The 19,685-nt window shown below is 38.5% G+C and overlaps 1 protein-coding gene across 2 annotated transcripts in view; it reads left to right on the top strand.

Moving 5' to 3' along the window:
* The window catches only part of CMYA5 (cardiomyopathy associated 5), a 93,061-nt gene that overhangs the window by 28,701 nt on the left and 44,675 nt on the right, over nt 1-19,685 (top strand). Inside the window, exons 2-3 of one of the 2 annotated variants that reach the window (XM_036020463.1) lie at nt 7,617-10,065; nt 10,372-18,132. In XM_036020463.1, coding sequence (XP_035876356.1) covers nt 7,617-10,065; nt 10,372-18,132 — 10,210 coding nt within the window. Of the gene's footprint in view, nt 1-7,616; nt 18,133-19,685 lie in introns of both variants that reach the window. The other variant, XM_036020462.1, reaches the window with a different exon arrangement.

Below are 19,685 nucleotides of genomic sequence, written 5' to 3' on the forward strand. Positions count from 1 at the left end.
TTTTTCATTTACAGTTACATGACTATTTTTCTTAATTCTCTAATGGTTTATAAACAAGCACCTTCTAACCTAAGCTACATTATATTACTTTTGTTCAGCAGTATATATGATTAACTTTCTGCTGAAGATATTAGGATTCAATTAATTCATGTTGAAATATTGTAGAATTAATGATTATGCTTTTAAGAACTCTTGGTTTTATTTAAAGGCCTATATAAAACAGTAATAATTTATATTATAAGATCACAAGTTTGCTTGGCATTTTATGTCTTAAAAACATGTTTGAAGTTTATAATATAAGCAGAATCATATGTTACTCTATTGCTATTTTATAGCAATTGGTATTTAGTGAACTTTTGGGAAGTTCTACCTATGATCTTGTTTTGTGTGATTCTCTGGTTTGTATACTGTGATTGTTGGCAAGTAGAATAAAGCAACATGCAAATCTAAGCTACTGTTCATAATTATAATCCCACAAGGGACTTTAATGTCACGTTCGCTATATATATTTACTTGATCTGTTTTTTTCTTTCACTTATAAAGTGACAAATATAAAATCAAGGCTCTCTCTATCCATGATTAATGATTTAATTTTCAATGAGCTATTAGTCTCTGTTTCAGCTAAGTTAAATAAAGAGAGAGGGTGTATCTGGGGAGGGTGATCATTACTTAAACAGGAAACAGGGATTTTTTTTTTTTGATCTAGTCATCATATTCTAGGATCTGATACTTCAGTTTGAAACTTCAGAAGTTAGATTTTTTCAGCACATGTAATGAAATTCATCTCTTGAGAACTGATTTATGCTAATACAACTCAACAAAAATATAATTTATGTATTCTATAATTTAGAATATTTAATGTCAATTTAACAGTAGGATATATTACCAGCAAGTATACCAAAACACCATTTAGACCTTATCACATTCTCTACCCACTAGTCATATCAGTGTGGACATACACATCACCGTGTCACACAATGCAAACATAAGTTAGAGTTTACTGGGAAAATTTAGAAATAGAGAAGTAGCGGAGCACACAGGTCCTTGGAGCTCTCATCTGGAGAGTCATGCTTATTGAGGGCAGAGCTGGACGGCTATGTAAAGGGAAGGGCTCTTGGAGGGGGTGGTGCTATGTAACGCATAACTTACATGGAGAGGGGATATGGAAATGAAAAACATGCTTGGGAATTTTCTCAGAGAACTGGAAACAATTCAAAGAACGGACATTCTAGCCCTGGTTGGTGTGGCTCAGTTGATTCAAGCCTCATCCTGTGAACTGAAAGTTCACCAGTTCAATTCCCAGGGCACATGCCTGGGTTGCAGGCTAGGTCCCTGGTTGGGGACAAGCAAGAAGCAACTGATCCGTGTATCTCTAGCACATTGATGTTTCTCTGCCTCTCTTTTTCCCTTCCTTCTCCTCTCTCTAAAAATAAATAAATAAAATCTGAAAAAAAAAGAATGGAAATTCTAGAACTGAAAAGTACAATGACAAAAAAATAACACATTTGATGATTTTGGTAGAGTTTACATATAGTCAAAGACAGAATTATTACTAGATGTAGACTTGAAGAAATCACTAGATAAAGCACTGATGGGACAAAGTGACAAGTTCTAATCTACACAAAGTTTGGATCTCAAAAGAAAAGATGGACAAGTGACAGAAGCAGTATTTGAACAGAGTATGCCTAAGTGATAATTTCTTAAAGATGATGAAAAACACCCACGTACAGACTCAAGAAGCCATGCACACTTTAAGCAGGTTAAGATTTCTAAGCCTATGATAGTAAAACTTCTGAAAGCTAAAGACAACAAGACCCTAAAAATAGCTGGGTAGTAGGGGGAACAGTCCAGACTAGCTTCAGAAAGGCAACATTACACCAACAGCTGATTTATTAACCTAACAGCAGGAGACAGAATACAGTGACATTTTTAAATGTTCAGAGGAATAACTGCTGACCTAGAACTTTGTATCCTAAGAAAGTATTCAACAATAGAGGTGGAAAAACACTTTTTAAGAAAAAAATAGAATTTGTCACCAGCAGATTCACACTAAAGGAAATACTAAAGGCAATGCTTCAGGGAGGAGGAAAGTGATTCCAGATTAAATACGGAAGGAATGAAACACAATAAAAAGATGAATCTTCTTTTTGGTAAATGTAAGTAAATATAAATTAATAATGACAGTTTAAAACAGTAAAATTACATTCATGGTATTTAGAACATTTATAGAAATAAAATACACAATTATAATAGCATGGAAGTTGACATTAAAGTGATTGAATGTTCTTGTGTTGTCCTGGAAGAGATAGACATACTAATTTATATTAGACACTCATGAATTAAGGATACTGGTAATCTCTAGGGTGGTCACTAAAAGAACAGTAAAATGTAACTGCCAAGCCAATAGAGGGGGGAGATGGAATAAAAATATTCAATCCAAAATAAGGCAAGAAAGGAGGGGGAAAGGAACAAGAATAGGTAGTATAAATGGAAAGCAAGTAAAAAGAAGATTTAAGTCCAAATATATGGTAATTACAGTAAGTTTAAATGAACTAAGTGCTCCATTTAAATTGCAAAGTTGAATTTAAACATCTTTATGCTGCTTGTAAGAGTTGCATCTGAAGTATAAGGATACAGAAAGGCCAAGAGTAAAAACGTGAAAAGATATACCAGGCAAACTGTCAAAACCAAGCTGGTTTAGCTCTATTAATAGCAAAGCAAAGCTTTATTAGTATCAAAGTAGAGTTAGGCAAAACATTTCATTTGCAGATAAACGGGTACTTCATAATGATTATGCTTATTAGCCACTCTATATTTCCTTTAGATAAATGTTTGTGGCCTTTACCTATTTTTTAATTGGATTCTTTCTCTTCACCTTGGTGAGTTATATGAGTTCTTTATGTATTCTGGATACTAGACTCTGATCAACTACATGATTTACAAATATTTTCTCTGTTTTATTGGTTATTTTTTTTTTACTTTCTTGGTTGTGTGACCACCTGCTTTATAAACTATATTTATATATGATTTTGATGATTATATTAAAAATAAAAATTAATAAAAAGATTAAAAAGTTAAACTTTTCAGAAAAATAGTACTATTCCAAATTTACTTATAGTTAATAATATAGCTTCAAAATATATAAATCAAGTATTAACAGAAATACAAAGAGAGACAAATTTAGAATTATAATATAAGTGTTACAAGTCTCTTTCAGTAACTGATAGAACAAGCAGACAAAAAAAATCACTAAAGATAAAAAAGATTTGAATAATGCAACTAAGAAATCTGTCACTTGACAAATACACAGCACTGCTGAAAAACTGCAGAGTACATAGTTCTCAAGAATACATAAATATTTTTTAAAACCACACAACTTGGACATATAGTTATAAAGCAAACCTCAACAGATTGCAAAGTATGACTTCATATAAAATTAATTCTCTGGCTGCAGTACAATTAAATTAGAAAGCACTAACAAAAAGATAAGTAGGAAGATTCCCAAGTATTTTGATATTAAGAAATACATTTTAAAGTAATCTCTGGGTCAGATAAAAAACACAATGGAAATTCAAAATATTTTGAAATGAATAATAATAAAAACACTATGTACCAACTTTTTATCTGAAACATTTAAACCTTCACTTGAAGAGAAGTACATGGCCTTAAATTCATTAATTAGAAAAAGAGAAAGGTGCAAATTCATGATGTAAGACTCTATCTCAAGAAGGTAGAAAAGTCACTGTAAATTCAGTCCAAAGAAAGTTTAAGAAAAGAAATAACAAATATTTATGATATAGGAAAAATCAATAAAGCCAAATTTTATTTGGAAAAAAAAGTCCAAATGATAAGCCCTGGCAATACTTTTTTCTCTTTTTTTAAATAGAAGACTCAACAACTATCGGAAACGAATTTTTTTCAAATGGATAAAATTTTAGATCTTACAAAAATGTTAAAAATTCTAAAAGGAGATTTTGAAAATATTTATTCTAATGTCTTTTTTAAAATTTTAGATTAAATAGGTCACTTGTTTAAAAAATACAACATACCAAAAAAGGAATAAAAATAGATAAAAATTCTAAGTTGTTGCATAACTATTAAATTAAATTGCTTCTTAAAAACCTTACCACAAAGAAGACTACAGGTCCAGATGACTTCACCAGTAAAGACAGTCTTTCATCCTCACTCGGCATAGATAAATCTACATGGGAAGCCAAGTAATAATCAAAAGGTGGCTCACTGAGAATAAGGGAAAATGAATGAGATCATATTCATAGCCAATATCCATTAATTATGAAAAGTTGATGCATTTTTGCATAGATGAGAACACTTGTGTTCCTGAATAAGAAATACATTTCTGAATTTGGGAACCATTTATCTTCTATTAAGGGAAATTGTTTCTTTAGACTGAGTGTAATGTGAATACATGGGCTATAGTTTTACACATGCTAATATAGTCATTCTCTGATTCTTGTTGGCTCTGTCATTCTTGCATGCCATTCCTTCTCTCCAATAATCCAGACATCCCAAAATACTTTGGTTTCTCAGTGAGCCAGACTGACATATTCTTATACATGTTTTGCATATTCTGTGACATTTTTCTGGAATGACCTCCCCATCCTCACACCACCTCCACACCTCATCCATTTGCAAACTTCTATTTCTTTTTCAGAATCCAAGTCAAGGATCTTTCCTCTGTGAAGTGTTCCCTTCTTTATATTCTCACTATATCTTGCCTATCTTCTGTAACAGTACTTAACACACCAGGTTAGTTGTTTAGTTCTGTCTCCCTGTTTGGATTTTGAGTTTCTTTAGAGAAGACCCTGTGTCTTTGTATTTGTGTTTCTAGTATATAAACTCAATAAAAGTTCACTAAATGAAGAGAGAAGTGAGTGAATGAATAAGCAAACGATTGATGAACGCACCTCAGTAGCTCTGTCTTCTTATGGGTATTGTCTGCCAAGCATTCATGAGCTCATTCCAGCTACTAATGAAAACTCCTCTGGTTGAGTACATTCAATCAATTATTAGCTCTAAATTGAATGTATAACTGCTTTTGTAATACTATTACAATCATAGGCATTCAAAATGCTGATTTTCCAGATATGTGTATTTTCCTAATAACCTTAATTTTTAATTTCAATGTGCTTCTGTTAAATTAAATAGATGAGAGAAGGAGTAGGAATTGAAAATTGTGAGGAATGACTTCAATTAGGTATGTAAAAGAGCCTGAAAACAAAAACCATTTTAAAATGAGATTCAGTCCAGAACCAGGTATTAATTCCTAATTAAGTTCGGTAGTTTAATACCAGAGCAAATAAGTAAGAGCAGAGTTGCCAGGGAAATGAAGAAACCAGTTCTTCCCACTGCTTTTCAGGCCTTTTCATTCATGGTATGCATAGAAAATGATGTTATTGATAGCACACTGGGGTGAATGGATGAGGCTGCTTGCTGGGGACGACTGGTGACCAGGGGTCTGGCTGCCCCAGGCTCTCCTTGGTGGTGGTGAGAGCTCAGGAAACCAGGAACTCAGTGGTCCCCAGCCCTTCACATTTGCCTGGCTGCAAATTCTGAAATTTAAGAAAGAGGAGTAGACTGTACTAATGAAAAAAATTAGGAAGGGTTCACAGTAAGTAAGAAAGTCAGTGCACTATTTAAGTTTTGTAGCTAGGATTGTTTAGACCTTGAAGAGTAGATAGACTCTACATAGACAGAAAATGTGGAGTAAGGTGGGGGATAAGCATTGTAAATGGAGGAACAGCATGTATGAGCACAGGGGGGAGGAGGTGTAAGGAAATTCCAGAGAAGAGTGCTGCAGAGCCTGAGATGGGGCCCCAATGGCGAGTGAAAGGACAGACAGAGCCTGTCTCTTAATAGGATATGGGAGCAGTCAAGTGAGACACCTTTTTAAATACCTCTAGCAGTTGAAAGTGACTATGTCCATTTGATCTCTAGGCCAAGGATTGTATGGAAAGTCTGATTACAGATAATGTTTATTGAGCACTAACTTCATGCCAGGCACATTTTCTAAGCATTTCATTAACTAGTTTAATTCTCACATTGACCTCACCAAGTAGGTTCTGTTACTAGCCCTGGTTTACACATGAGGAAAATGCAGTGCAGTAGGCTGACATTGTATGTGAGTGCCCTATATTCTGTGATGGGTTTTCACTTTATGGCCCTGACTCAGAGTTCCCACAATACATTTAATGGACACCAAATTTTAGAGTTAAAATGGAAAGGTATCATGTAGAGGTCGAGTGGAAGTGGGCATTGGAAATAAAGTCAGCTAGGAATCAAAGAACTAGAGATTTTGAACCTTTTCCCCCTACAGGTCTAAGGAATTTGTTGAGATTTTTGCAGGTGACATGATGAAAATTTTTAGTAAAGCTGGTCTGGAAGAAGGGCAGGGTGAGTTGAGTGTGGGAGAAGGTAAGAGGAAAACATGATACTAGCTGACCTGTTAGGAAGCTAATGTGATAATCTAGAGGTGATGTACTTTTAAAAAGGCTGGGTCAGGGTGGCGTAGAAACAGAGAGGGCACAGGTGCAAGAGCCATTACGAAGGTCCGGGTGACTAGAGAGAGCCTGAGTGACAGGGTGAGCCATGGGAGGTCAGGGTCAGGGGGTAATTTTGATACAGGAGGTGACGAATTTAACTAACTTTTTTGAGTTTGGGAATACTGAATCATTCCAGCCCAGGATGTGTTATTGTATTCAAGAATTTTAAAACTTTATTTTATATACTTCTCTATTTTTGATATGGATGGTGATATTTATCTCTATATTTTAATTTCACATTAATACTTTACCTCAAAAAGGTATGATATTGCCCTGGCTGGTGTGGCTCCATGGATTGAGCATGGGCCTGTGAACCAGTGGGTCACTGGTTCTACCCCCAGTCAGGGCACATGCCTGGGTAGTGGGCCAAGTCCCCAGTAGGGGGCACATGAGAGGCAACCACACATTGATGTTTCTCTCTCTCGCTTTCTCCTTCCCTTCCCCTCTAAATAAATAAATAAATAAATAAATTCTTTAAAAAAAGGTATGATATTTACTTATTACTATAATAAGTGATTACTGAATTTTTCAGACTGTAAAATGCACCAGACCATAAGACACACCTAGGTTTTAGAGGAAGAAAATAGGAAAAAAGTTTTGAAGCAAAAAATGTGGTAAAATATTTAATAACATGAATAACATAGACCGCTGCCCCCCCCCACCCCCCAGCGAGCTAGGTAAGCTACATTCCGACTATAAGACACACCCCCTAGCCCTGGCTGGCATAGCTCAGTGGATTGAGCGCTGGCTGGGAACCAAAGTGTCCCAGGCTCGATTCCCAGCCAGGGTACATTCCTGGGTTGCAGGCCATAACCCCCAGCAACCGCACATTGATGTCTCTCTCTCTCTCTCCCTCCCTCCCTCCCTCCTTCCCTCCCTCCTTTCCCTCTCTAAAAATAAATAAATAAAATCTTAAAAAAAAGCCTTTAAAAAAAAAAGACACACCCCCTTTCCTCCCAAATTTGGGGGGGATGCCTTTAGTCCAAAAATACGGTAATATAGTGTTATTTGTATTATAATATATGTAATCATTAATGTTATTATTGTTTACTGTAGGTTATCAGACCAGGATGAAGAGGGCAACACCAAGCAGAAGTGTATCATATCAGACCCCTCCTTTTCCATGGTGACAGTGCAACGGGAAGACAGTGGAATCACCTGGGAGACCAATTCAAGCAGGTCTTCTACTCCTTGGGCTTCGGGAGAAAGTCAGACATCCGGTGTGTGTAGTCCGGAGGGGTCGACTATGAATTCTTCTGCAGGGAATGTTTCCTTTATTGTGGATGAAGTTAAAAAGGTTCGGAAAAGAACGCCTAAGTCAAAGCGTGGCTCACCATCATTGCGTCGGAAAAGCAGCAAAAAAAGAAATTCTTTTGAATCCCAAGATGCCCCAGCAAACAAAAAAGATAATTCCTTAACCTCAGAAAGCCAGATATTAACCACCCAGAAAGAGACATTCTCTAGTGGCAGTTACGATAAAATGAGAAAAAAGAAGAACACCTCAAACGTACCTCCTATTACGGGGGCAATATACAAAGAACACAAGCCACTCGTGTTAAGGCCAGTTTATATAGGAACAGTACAATATAAAATTAAGATGTTTAACTCAGTTAAAGAAGAATTAATTCCTTTACAGTTTTATGGAACATTGCCAAAGGGTTACGTGATTAAAGAGATACATTATAGGAAGGGGAAAGATGCATCCATTAGTCTAGAGCCAGATTTGGGCAACCGTGATTCTAATATGGTTTCCAAAACAGGCAAATTAGTAGCCCAAAGCATAGAAGATAATAAAGTTAAACAGCTTTCTTCACCCTGGGGAGGTGCACTCTCCAAAGGATCAAAGTCCCTTACCTCCTTATTTGGTCTTGAAGATCAAAGGAAAATTTACACTGATTCGCCTCTAAAGGCGGCTTCTGCCACCAAGCAGACGGTTTCCTCTCACACAAGTAATGACACAGCCGAACAAGAAACACAGCTCAGGCCTCCTCAGTCAGCGCTGCAAAAGCCAGGCGTTGAAGCCAAACCCCATGAAATGGAGCCTTCCTCCCTGCCCCCCAAGACATCTGAAACTGTGCTCCTGGAAACAGCAAAGGAAGAATTGGTGCCTGATTCACAAGAAAATGTAACTTCAGAGCCTGAATCTTCAGTCTCACCACCTTTGGTGAATGAGGTGAAGAAGGAAGATGTGTATTCTGCTGACCATTCCATTTTACAGGAGGCAGAGAAGGATTCTCTGGAAACAGGTACGCCAGGCCTAGCAGCATCCACCCAGGAAGATTTGGGCCCAGGGAAAGAACAGCTGGACCTGACTTCACCAGAAAGGCCAGAACCGGCCTCCCAACAACCGGCCCCACCTAGACTCGATGTCAAAGGAGAGAAGGAAGAAAATGTGTTTGAGCCATCCAGTTCTCTTTCTGAACCTTTAGTGTCAGAGAAGGAAGAAATAGAAACTTCTCTACCAATAGCTGCTACCCCTGAACCCGAAGATTCTAATTTAGTGGAAGAAGAGATCATTGAACTTGATTACCCAGAAAGTCCAGCTGTTTCTGAGGAGCTCTTCCCACCACGTTTGGCCCCTGAAGTGGAGCAGAAAGAAAAGGAGACCATTCTACCACTACCGACATCAACACCCGAACATGTTGCTTTGTCTGAGGAAGAAGGAGAGGAAAATGAGTCTGTTTCTACTGATTCTGCTTTTATATCAGAGCATTCAATCCCACAGGACATCAACCATGAACTAGAGAAGCAAGAAGTTGAGCCAGTTTCTCCATCCAATGTAAAAGCTACATCTGAACGTGCAGTTTTGTCAGAGGAAGAGAATGAGGAATTTGAGCCTTATTCCCCAGCTTCGGCCTCTGCATCTGAACACTCTCTCTCCCCATCTATAACAGAGAAGACTTCTGAATGCCAGTCCCCACTGTTTTCGACAGTTACATTGGAACACACAGTCCTGTCTGGAGAAGAGGCCTCAGAAAGTGAGCGTTACACACCAGATTCCACATCTGCTTTTGAATATTCAGTTCCATCACAGGCAACAAAAGAGTCACTGGAGACCTTTGACCGTAAGTCCCCATTAAAATCAAAAGGTGTTTCTGAGCACATGATTCTGTCAGAAGGAGAGAAGGAAGGCACCAGGGAAATACATTCCCCAGATATGGCCTCTATGGCTGAACTCTCTTTCCCCCCAGGCGCAACTGAGGTGACTTCTGAACACCGAACCCCACCACTGTCAGGCACCCCATCTGAACATGTGGTCCTATCAGAAGAGAATCTAGGAAGTGAACAATTCACACCAGATTCAACATTGACTTCCCAATATGCAGTTCCATCAAATGTAGCACAGGAATCTTCAAAGAAAACAATTGATGACGTGTCCCCCTTAAAATCAAAAGGTGTTTCTGAGCACATGATTCTGTCAGAAGAAGAGAAAGAAGACACTGAGCTGTATTTCCCAGATGTGGCATCTGTGGCTAAATCCTCTCTACCCCCAGGCACAACTGAGGTGATTTCTGAACACCGAACCCCACCACTTTCTCCCACTCCATCTAAACATGTGGTCCTATCAGAAGAGGACCTAGAAAGTGAGCCTTTCACACCAGATTCAACATTGACTTCCCAATATGCAGTTCCACCAAATGTAGCACAGGAATCCCCAAAGAAAACAATTGATGATGTGTCCCCCTTAAAATCAAAAGGTGTTTCTGAGCACATGATTCTGTCAGACGAAGAGAAGAAAGACACTGGGTCGTATTTCCCAGATGTGGCCTCTATCTCTGAACACTCTTTACCCCCAGGCACAACTGATGAGATGACTTCTGAGTGCCAGTCACCAATGCTTTCAGCCACCCCCTCTGAACATGTGGTCCTATCAGAAGAGGAGACAGTAGAAATGGAGCGGTACACACCATCTTCTACCTCTGCTTCTGAATTTTCAGTACCGCCTTATGCAACACCAGAATCACAGGAGGAAGAAATTGTACACAGCTCACCTTTAAATCTAAAAGGTGCTTCCTCACCCATGCATTTTTCAGAAGAAGAGCCAGAAGATGTTGGACCTTTTTCTCCAGACTCTGCATTTGTGTCAGAGTTCTCATTCCCACCTTATGCAGCTCAGGAAACACAGAAAAGGGAATTTGAGTGTGATTCTCCAATATGTTTAACATCACCATCGGAACACACTATTTTTTCAGATGAAGACACTGAAGAAACTGAACTTTTTTCTCCAGACTCAGCATCACAAGTTTCAGTCCCACCATACACTATTCCAGAAACAAAGAAAAATGAAATTGATCCTGATTCACTGCTAACTACGGTATCTGCTTCAGGATATTCCTGCTTTACAGAAGCAGGTGGGGAAGAAATTGGACCAACAACTGCTACACCAGTACCTGAGCACCTCAATTCATCACAGAAGCAACAAGCAGAACCTTCCCCTCTGATGTCTGCAACTGAAGACTCCAGTCTGCCACCTACAACAAATAAAGCAGATGCTCAAACAGTGTCAACGTCTGTAGCTGAATATCTCATTTCAGTACAGAAACAGGTAACTCAAGCATTTTTAGAATCTAAGTCTAAAGATCTGATTCCACCAAATTTAACCAGTGAACTGGAGAAGGAAGAAATTAAGATTATTTCATCAGTAGATACAACACCTGTTTCTTTACCTGTACAATCGTCCATGGTAAAGGAAGAAACCAAACCTGTTTCACCTTCACCTCAATATTCAGTTTCACCTGATTCAGTCCATGCACTTAAGAAAGAACAGGAACCCAAAGCATCACTCACTCCAAAAGCTTCAAAGGAACAGATGGCTTTGTTAAAAGTTAAGAGTAAGGAAGAAATTGTGCCTGATACTCAAGAAACTACAGCATGTGTATCATGGGATCAAGAAGTGGAGCCTCAGCCTCCAAATGTTCCAGGGTCTGGAATGACATATTCAGTTCTGTCTGACTTGGTAGATGAGCCAAAGGAGGATGTCAAACTCAGTTTAGCTCCAACTGTGACATCTAAACTAGAACAGAGGCTGTTGTCAGAGAATGAACCTGAAGTAATAAAACCATATTCATCTCTAAAGGAAACATCTTTATCTGGACCTGAGATTTTATCAGTAGTGGAAACAGAAGTGAAACATGACTCCAAAATAACTGGTACACCTAGAGTATTGTATTCAGCTTCATCAGGAGTGGAAAAGAAAGTTCAACATGAACCATCTGCACCAGAATTTTCAGCTTTGTCAGATGAAATAAAGAAAGAAATTGAACCCAGTTCTTCAGTAACCACAACCTCTGTAGCTAAGCATGATTCAAACTTAACCAAATTAGCAAAAGAAGAAATCCCAGCAGAGTTATCTATTACCAGCTCTGTAGAACATCCAGTCTTGAAAGTAGGAAAGAGTAGATTGGGAAGTGGTTCGCCACCACTGGTAACACCTATGGGTGAACATTTACTTCTTGAAGAAGAAGAAAAGGTATCAATCAAAGATAGCTCTTCTGCCACTGAAACTGCTGAATCTAAACATCCAGCTTGGTCACAAGCTGAGAAGGAAATTAAATTGGATTCATCTCCAAGCGTATCCTCTGTATTGGAGCATTCTATTTTGTCAAAGGTAGAAACTGAAGACGTTAAACCTGGGTTGCCAATAACCGAAATACTGTCTTCTCAGCATGCAGATGTATCTAAGGAAGCAAGGGTAGAAAACGAACAAGGTCTTTCATTTTCTACAGTCCTTGACTCTGAACATTCGGCTTTATCACAGAAAAAGAACTCTGTGTCTGCCTCAGAGGTGTCAGGGCCTGAACATGTGCTTCCGGTCAACATACGTGGTGAGATACAGAAAAAACAAAGTGAACTTCCTTTCTCACAAAATGTGTCACCTGCACCCAAACATGCAGTTCCAAAAGGCGAAACTGAGAAAATGGCATGTTTCTCTCCTGAGTTGGAAAATTTAGTGTCAGAAGGTTTAGCTCTAACATTATCAACCCTCAGTGATGACAAGAGCAAACGGGCAATGGAGACATCTTCTACACCTCAGGGCGATTTCCTGTCAGAAAAACAAGATCTTGCTCTGGCGGAACTCTCTTTGCAACCTGAGAAGAAAGACAAGCCACACCAAGTATCAGAATTACCAGATGTTGGGTTGCAAATCACTGGTGATTTAGATAGGCAAAGTGGATCTATAGACACAAAACAAATAAAATCTCTCATAACTAAAACGGGGGATTCTGTTTTAGAGAGGGGCCTTGCTGAGCTTAAGAGCAGTGGACAAGGAAAAAAAGAAAACAGGGAACTTCACGTGTCCCCCACAGTGCCTGAAATTTCAGAGGTTTCATCATGCCTTAAGGAGGAACCTCAGAACCAAGAAATCAAATCTATCTCTCCTAAGGCAGTCAGCTTAGAGTCAAAAGAGGCATTTACTTCTCTAGTTGAAAAAGACAACCTTGAAGAACATCAGCCATATACTTTTCCTTTAAAAGGATCAAAAGAGTTAAACCATTCAGCTGACTTTAAAAAGGAGGAAAAACAAGAAATAAGCTCATTACTGCCAACAAGAAATTTGAAGGCACAAGTTATAGGAGATACTGTAACTACACTAAAAGAAGAAATAGACCAAACAAATTCATTCCCTGTACCCCAGATTATAACTGAACCCTCAGAGGTTGCTTCCTCGGACCTCCTCATGGAGCAAAGGAAACTTGAAAACACGCTTCATTTAGATTATGCTGCTAAATTACCTGATGTAAGCACATCTTTTGTGGATAAACAAGATCTAGGTACTAAACAACATTCAACTATAAAAGAAAATTTGCCTTTGGAAGAATCAAAGCCATTTTTGACAACTGAGTTTGCAGATGTTAAAGAAACACAAATGAAAGAGGCACTTATTTCTCCAGAGGATGAAAACTGGATGCTGGAAAAGCCAGAAAGAGGTGTGGCAAGTCATCATGAAGAAGGAGTCTTGGGATCTGTGCCACTGGGCTCCTCCGGCAGCAGTGATCTGATGACAGGGCTGCCCAAGGCTGCTCTGTCGGAGAAAGACCATCCACACGAAATCGGAAAGCAGGTTCTGCCACATTCTGCTGAAGAACCCCATTTATCAGTACAAGAACCAGTATCTACTCATGATATCCCCATGGGTATTGTAGAGACCTTATCAACTAAAACACCTTCTGAAGAAATAAAGCTGGCCCCAGAACCAAAATCTTTAGTTCCAGCTGAAAATGTAGAGAGAAATGAAGCAGAGGGGAAGCAGGTCTTTTCTTTTGTGAGGAATGAGAGTTCAGTATTGGAAAAAGCAAACAGAGAATTTTCCCAGCCTTGCAAAGAAGACAGCCAGGAAGAAGTCAAACTACCTCCTGAAAGAATCCTCCACAAACCAGTGTCTGGCCCATCAACAGAACATGTCAAATCAGACGCTATTGTCTCTCATGCCAAAGCAGCTCCTTTCCTGGAAGAAGATGCAGAACCTGCAGTAGGCAATACACAAGCAGCACACAGGATTATATCTGCTTTACCTGGAGAGAAGCCATTAGAAGATTCAAAAATGGTTCAGTTGGAGGTTGTAGATAGTGCTAATGGGAGAGGGAAGCCAATATCTGAAATTAAAATACCCACACAAATGAAGCCCCTCCCCTTAAGCCAAGAAAATAAAGAACCCCAACCCCCAGAATCACTCGAGGTGACGCAAAAACTGCCTGAACAGCCAAAGGCAGTTAAACCAGGCCTTTCTGAGGAAAAGAAAAAGAAAGGAATTTCATCCTTCACATCATGGATGTCCAATTGGTTTTTTAGATCAAGCACTGTGGATGACAAGGTTGCTGAAAAAGAAGGCTTAGAAACTCAGCCAAGCCCATCTGTAGAAAAAGCAGTAACTGTAACAGAGCCTAAAGGTACAGCTCCAGCTGACTTCCATGCAACTGAGAAACCAGCTGATCGTCTGCTACCAGAGGCAAAACTCATAACTGCTGAGGAGTCCAGGGGCACTTTAGTTAAATCTGGTGAAGGTCAAGACTTTAAAGTAAACCATACACTTTTATCAAATGTAGAAGTTTTACAACAGCCAAAATCCAACTTTGAGGTGTCTAGTGAAGATCATGGAAAGAAAGAAAGCTTAGAGTATTCAGAGAAAATGGACCTAAACTCAGTAGTTGCTTCTGCTGATAAGGGGGAACATTTTGAAATTCAATCTTCTCCGGTGGGTGAGAAATCCATTATGGAAGAAGACAAAAAGTTTGTTCCTCTTCATGTCACTGATAGTAAAGAAGCCCAGAAGCCAGAAATCTCTCCTCCATCTAAATGGAATATTTCTATTTTTAGTGAAAAGCCAAGGGGTGATCAAAAAGAAAACTCACTCTTTTCACCTGATGCAGTAGATAAAGTGCCACAACAGCCAAAATCAGCTTCCCCTAGCTTCACAAGGAAAAGTGTCATGAGGGAATCAGAGAAGCCAGAGTCAATAATTTTGCCAGTAGAACAATCTAAAGGCAGTTTAATTGATCTTGGTGAAGACAGAGTAAAGAAAGAAATGCCAAAACCTACTTCTTTGAAAATTTCTGAAGAGGAAGTAAAACTCAGATCTGTTAGCCCAACTGAGGAGAAAGAGGACTTGGAAATCAGATCATATTTCCCAGCAGAGAAGGCGCTGGCAGAAAAACAAGAAATGGTAGCCCCGTTAGAGTTAAGAGATAGTGAGGTAGGAAGGGCACCAACTACACAGGGATCTCTCCCTATTAAATTGGAAGAATCAAAAGCTGCTCCTGTGTTGCCACAAGTCTATCAAAATGAAGACCACAAAGAAAGACTCAAAATTATTGAGGAGGAGAAACGAAAAGAAAAAGAAAAGCTGCTACATGTATTTTCAGAAGGAAAGGAGCAGCAGGAGATTCAGCCTTATCCTGTGAATGTAGCCAGGTCTATGCCTGAAAAATCAGATGTTTCTTTAACTCATTCTTTGGGTGAAACCCAACCATTTTTATTAGTTGAAACTACATCAACTACTGAAAAATCAGAAACCATGATCTCAGAGGCTCACCCAGAAATCAGGGAACCAAAGGCAGTAGAAATCCAGTCATCTCTATTAGAAGAAGGTAAAGTGTTGGTAGAGAAAACCAAGACTTTCATCCCAGTGGATCTTCCTTATCGTGATGAAATAGATGACCACTCTATTCCTAAGGAAGAAAACCTGGTATTGGAAAAATCAAGCAGGGATATGGCGAGTTATAATGAAGAAAAGGGACAGGTCACAGTGTTAGAGCTGTCAAAAGGTGGTTCAGTAGCTATCACAAAAGATAGTATAAAACAAGGATCTCCATCTAAAGAATCTGAAAGGATTGTAGACCGCCCTTTGGATGAATCAAAGAGCTTAGAAACACCACCATATTTGTTGTCATCTGTGAAACCACAAACACTTGCTTTAGGGGCTTCTCCAGAAATTAGTACAGTGAAGAAACAAGAATTGATTCCAGATAGGCATACAGTCCATACTATTCAAACATCTAAAGAGCAAACATCTGAAATGTCTAAACAATCTGTACTTGTTTCAAAGCACCACTTTGAGGTTGTAGGAGCTGCTGATACAAATGAACCACCCCCTTCATCAAGCAGCAACTATGCTCAATTTATAGCAAGTGCATCAATAACCAATGCTGATAAAATGGTTTCTACTAGAGAAATATCCAAGGAGCCTGAAGAATTTACAACGACTAGTAAGCCAGCTGGACTTTCAGAAGATCAAAAGGCTGCCTTCAGTATCATTTCTGAAGGCTGTGAAATATTGAATATTCATGCCCCTGCATTTATTTCTTCAGTTGATCAGGAAGAAAGTGAACAAATGCAAGACAAGTTAGAATATTTGGAAGAGAAGACATCACTTAAAACTCTACCCTTCCCTGACAATCATGAGGCAGTTGTTCTCCATGAAACATTAAAGAGTAAGTTAGAAGACTCTGATAAAAAAGTTATATCAGTGAAAGAAAATAAACAAGAGGAAACTTATAAAACAGAAGAGAAGATATCCACAGGTTCAGAAACTGGTGATTTATCCTTTAATCAGCACACAATTCCTGGTGAGGAGGATTATTTTGAAAAATATACATTGATTGATTATAACATCTCTCCAGACCCAGAAAAACAGAAAGCTCTAGGAAAATTAAATGTTGAGGCAAAACTCTCAAAGGAAGTTACAAAAGGAACTCTCTCTTTTCCAGAAAGTTCAGAGGAAAGTACCCTAGAACATGAGTATGACTTGGTGAAATTAGATGAAAGTTTTTATGGATTGGAAAAGGACTACAGCAAATTATCTCACCCAGAGACCCAGAAGTCTTTGGTTATCCAACAGTCAGCTGACAGAGATGCCTCAAAGAGCACAGATAGAGATGTGGACTCAAAGTCACCTGGGGTGCCTTTATTTGCTGCAGAGGAAGGAGTTTTGTCACGAAGCCAGATATTTCCTACCACTCCTAAAGCCATTAATCCTGAACTTCTTGAGGAACCACCTGCACTTGCATTTTTATATAAGGATCTATATGGAGAAGCAGTTGGAGAGAAAAAGAAGGAAGGGGAGACATCTTCTGACGGTGACAGTGTGAATTCTGAGGCATCATTTTCAGGCAGAAATTCTGACACTGATGATGGAACAGGAATATATTTTGAGAAGTACACACTCAAAGATGACATTCTCCATGACACATCTATAACTGAAGAAGACCAAGGCCAAGGTCTGGAAGAAAAAACAGTTGGTAAGGATGATTCATACCAACCAATAGAAGCAGAAAGGGAAAGTTGGGGGAGGTTTGGAACTATTTTGGGGGAAAAGAAACTGGAAGAGGAACAGAAAGCTGCTTACAGGGAAGGAGAATCGGTAGGACATGTGGAGACCCTTGACACTGTAGATACACAGAGGAAAGCTCCCATCACTGAGGAAGTCAAAGTGAGTGTCCAGAAAGTAAGCTATGCAGTTCCATTTGAAGACACTCCTCATGTTCTGCAGAGGGCAGATGAAACAAGCAGTCAGAGTAATGAAGCAGCAAATGCAAATCCAGAGGTCAATCTGAATGTCCCGGTACAAGTGTCCTTCCCAGAGGAAGAATTAGCATCTGGTGCAACTTGTGTCCAAGAAACACTGCAAGTAGAACCTACAGTAATGGTCCCACCTGAGCCAAGAGAAGATAGGCTCCGCAGTAGTCCTGTTCAGGATGAATATGAATTTGCCGAATCCCTGAACTATGAAGTAGTTGCTCAAGACACTTTGTCTGAAGAACTGTATTCAGAATCCACCACTGAAGATGTGTTGTCTCAGGGAAAGGAATCCTTTGAACACATCAGTGGAAATGAATTTGTGAGTGAGATGGAACCAAGTACGTCTGCTGAACAGAAAGAGTTGGGCAGAGAGAGGACAGAAGACCAATTATCATCAGAGTTAGTAACTGAGAAGGAGCAAAAGGAACCGAAAAAGTCCCAGATTGACACATATTGCTATACTTGCAAAAGTCCAATTTCTGCTGTTGACAAGATATTTGGCACCCACAAAGACCATGAGGTGGCAACGCTTGATACAGCTATAAGTGCTGTAAAGGTAAATAGAGTTTTTTTCAATTTTTTATTCAAAGGTATAACTAGATAAGTAGATTTGTTTACATCCATTCTTGTGAAATACTTTTTTTAAAAAATACAGCCAACTTCTTTGCAGCAGACGGTAAATAGATTTTACAACATATAAAGATATAATAATATGTACAGCAGTGGGCAAAAATAAGTTTACACTTGTGAGTAGGTGAAACAGAGTTTATTCTTGTATTATTATGTATTAGTTATTTGCATTACACCTGTAAACCTACTTTTGCCCATCCCTGTAGACATTTAATTTATTTTCTCAATTTAAAAAATGATCAATATTTAGTACATTCATCTTTAGGCATAACAGTTCATCTGAAAGAAAACCAAGAACATTTCCCCAGGCATTTAGTTAAGATCAGTTGACAAGAATTTATTATGTCTATACTTGTCTATGCGCCAAGTTTTTTCCAGATTCTGGGAATACCAAGATAAATAAACTGGGCTGCTGCCTTTAAGGGGTCTTATGGCAATGCCCCTTAACATTACCCCCAAACACCAAATAATTGTAAATTAAAACATACTTTTGAGCATAAAACAGTTTATTTTCTATTATCTACCATTTCATCTTTTAAAATACACATTTACATTACACTGAGAAATTTTTACTGCAAATTTTATAAAATAGAAAGTAAGACATTTTAAATTTTGGCTTTCTCCATATTTCCTCCTTATCAAATTGATGTTAGAAATGGAAAACCTTTGCATTCTTTCTGGCTATGTCTATAGATTGATTCCCAATGTTAAAAAGTTAGTCATAACACATATCCTTATGTATGTCATTATAAATATTCCATTTCCTCAGAGATACTACTGGAAATCAACTGTTTAGTCTTTGAGATTCCCATATACCTTTGCAATCATCACCCTTGTCTCTTCCATACAATAGCCAGAATGATGTAAAAGTGCAAATAACAATAAGAATTGAGCATTTATTCTCTGCTAGGCACAGTGTTCTTTATATATAAGATATCTTTTAATCCTCACAACACTGTCATTATCATCAATTTTCAGATCCTGAGTTAGGCTTAGTTTTTGAGTTGCCCAAGGTCATGGAAGACAGAACTAGAATTGATACCCAGGTCTTCCTGGTGCCAGAGTTCATGCTCTTGGCTGTATATCCCTTTTGCAGGGCTCAGTAACTTCCTAATGGTAGCAAGTTTCAATATTCAACTAGGTCACAGTTAAGTAATTGCTAGGCTCATTTTGATCTGATAGGATAACACAGTAGAACCTTGGCATTTTTCTTTTCACTAGAAAATTAATTCTTATGAACTTGTCTGATATTGGTTCTATTTCTCTAGGGTGAAATTTTGTTGAAACTTTACCTGGTAAAGTTTGAGGAAATGAAGCATTTCATTTATGAAATCTCAGGCATTGGACACATTAGCAGCATTGATGTTGCTCCATTCTGTGATGACACTTGGTTTTGTTAAGTAACCACTACTGGTTACTGTCACCAGAAAGAAGATTAGATTTTTCCATCTTCTTAATTATATTTTGTTTATCTCTATG

Source organism: Phyllostomus discolor, chromosome 3 (genome assembly GCF_004126475.2).
Source record: "Phyllostomus discolor isolate MPI-MPIP mPhyDis1 chromosome 3, mPhyDis1.pri.v3, whole genome shotgun sequence".
NCBI classification, from domain to species: Eukaryota; Metazoa; Chordata; class Mammalia; order Chiroptera; family Phyllostomidae; genus Phyllostomus; species Phyllostomus discolor.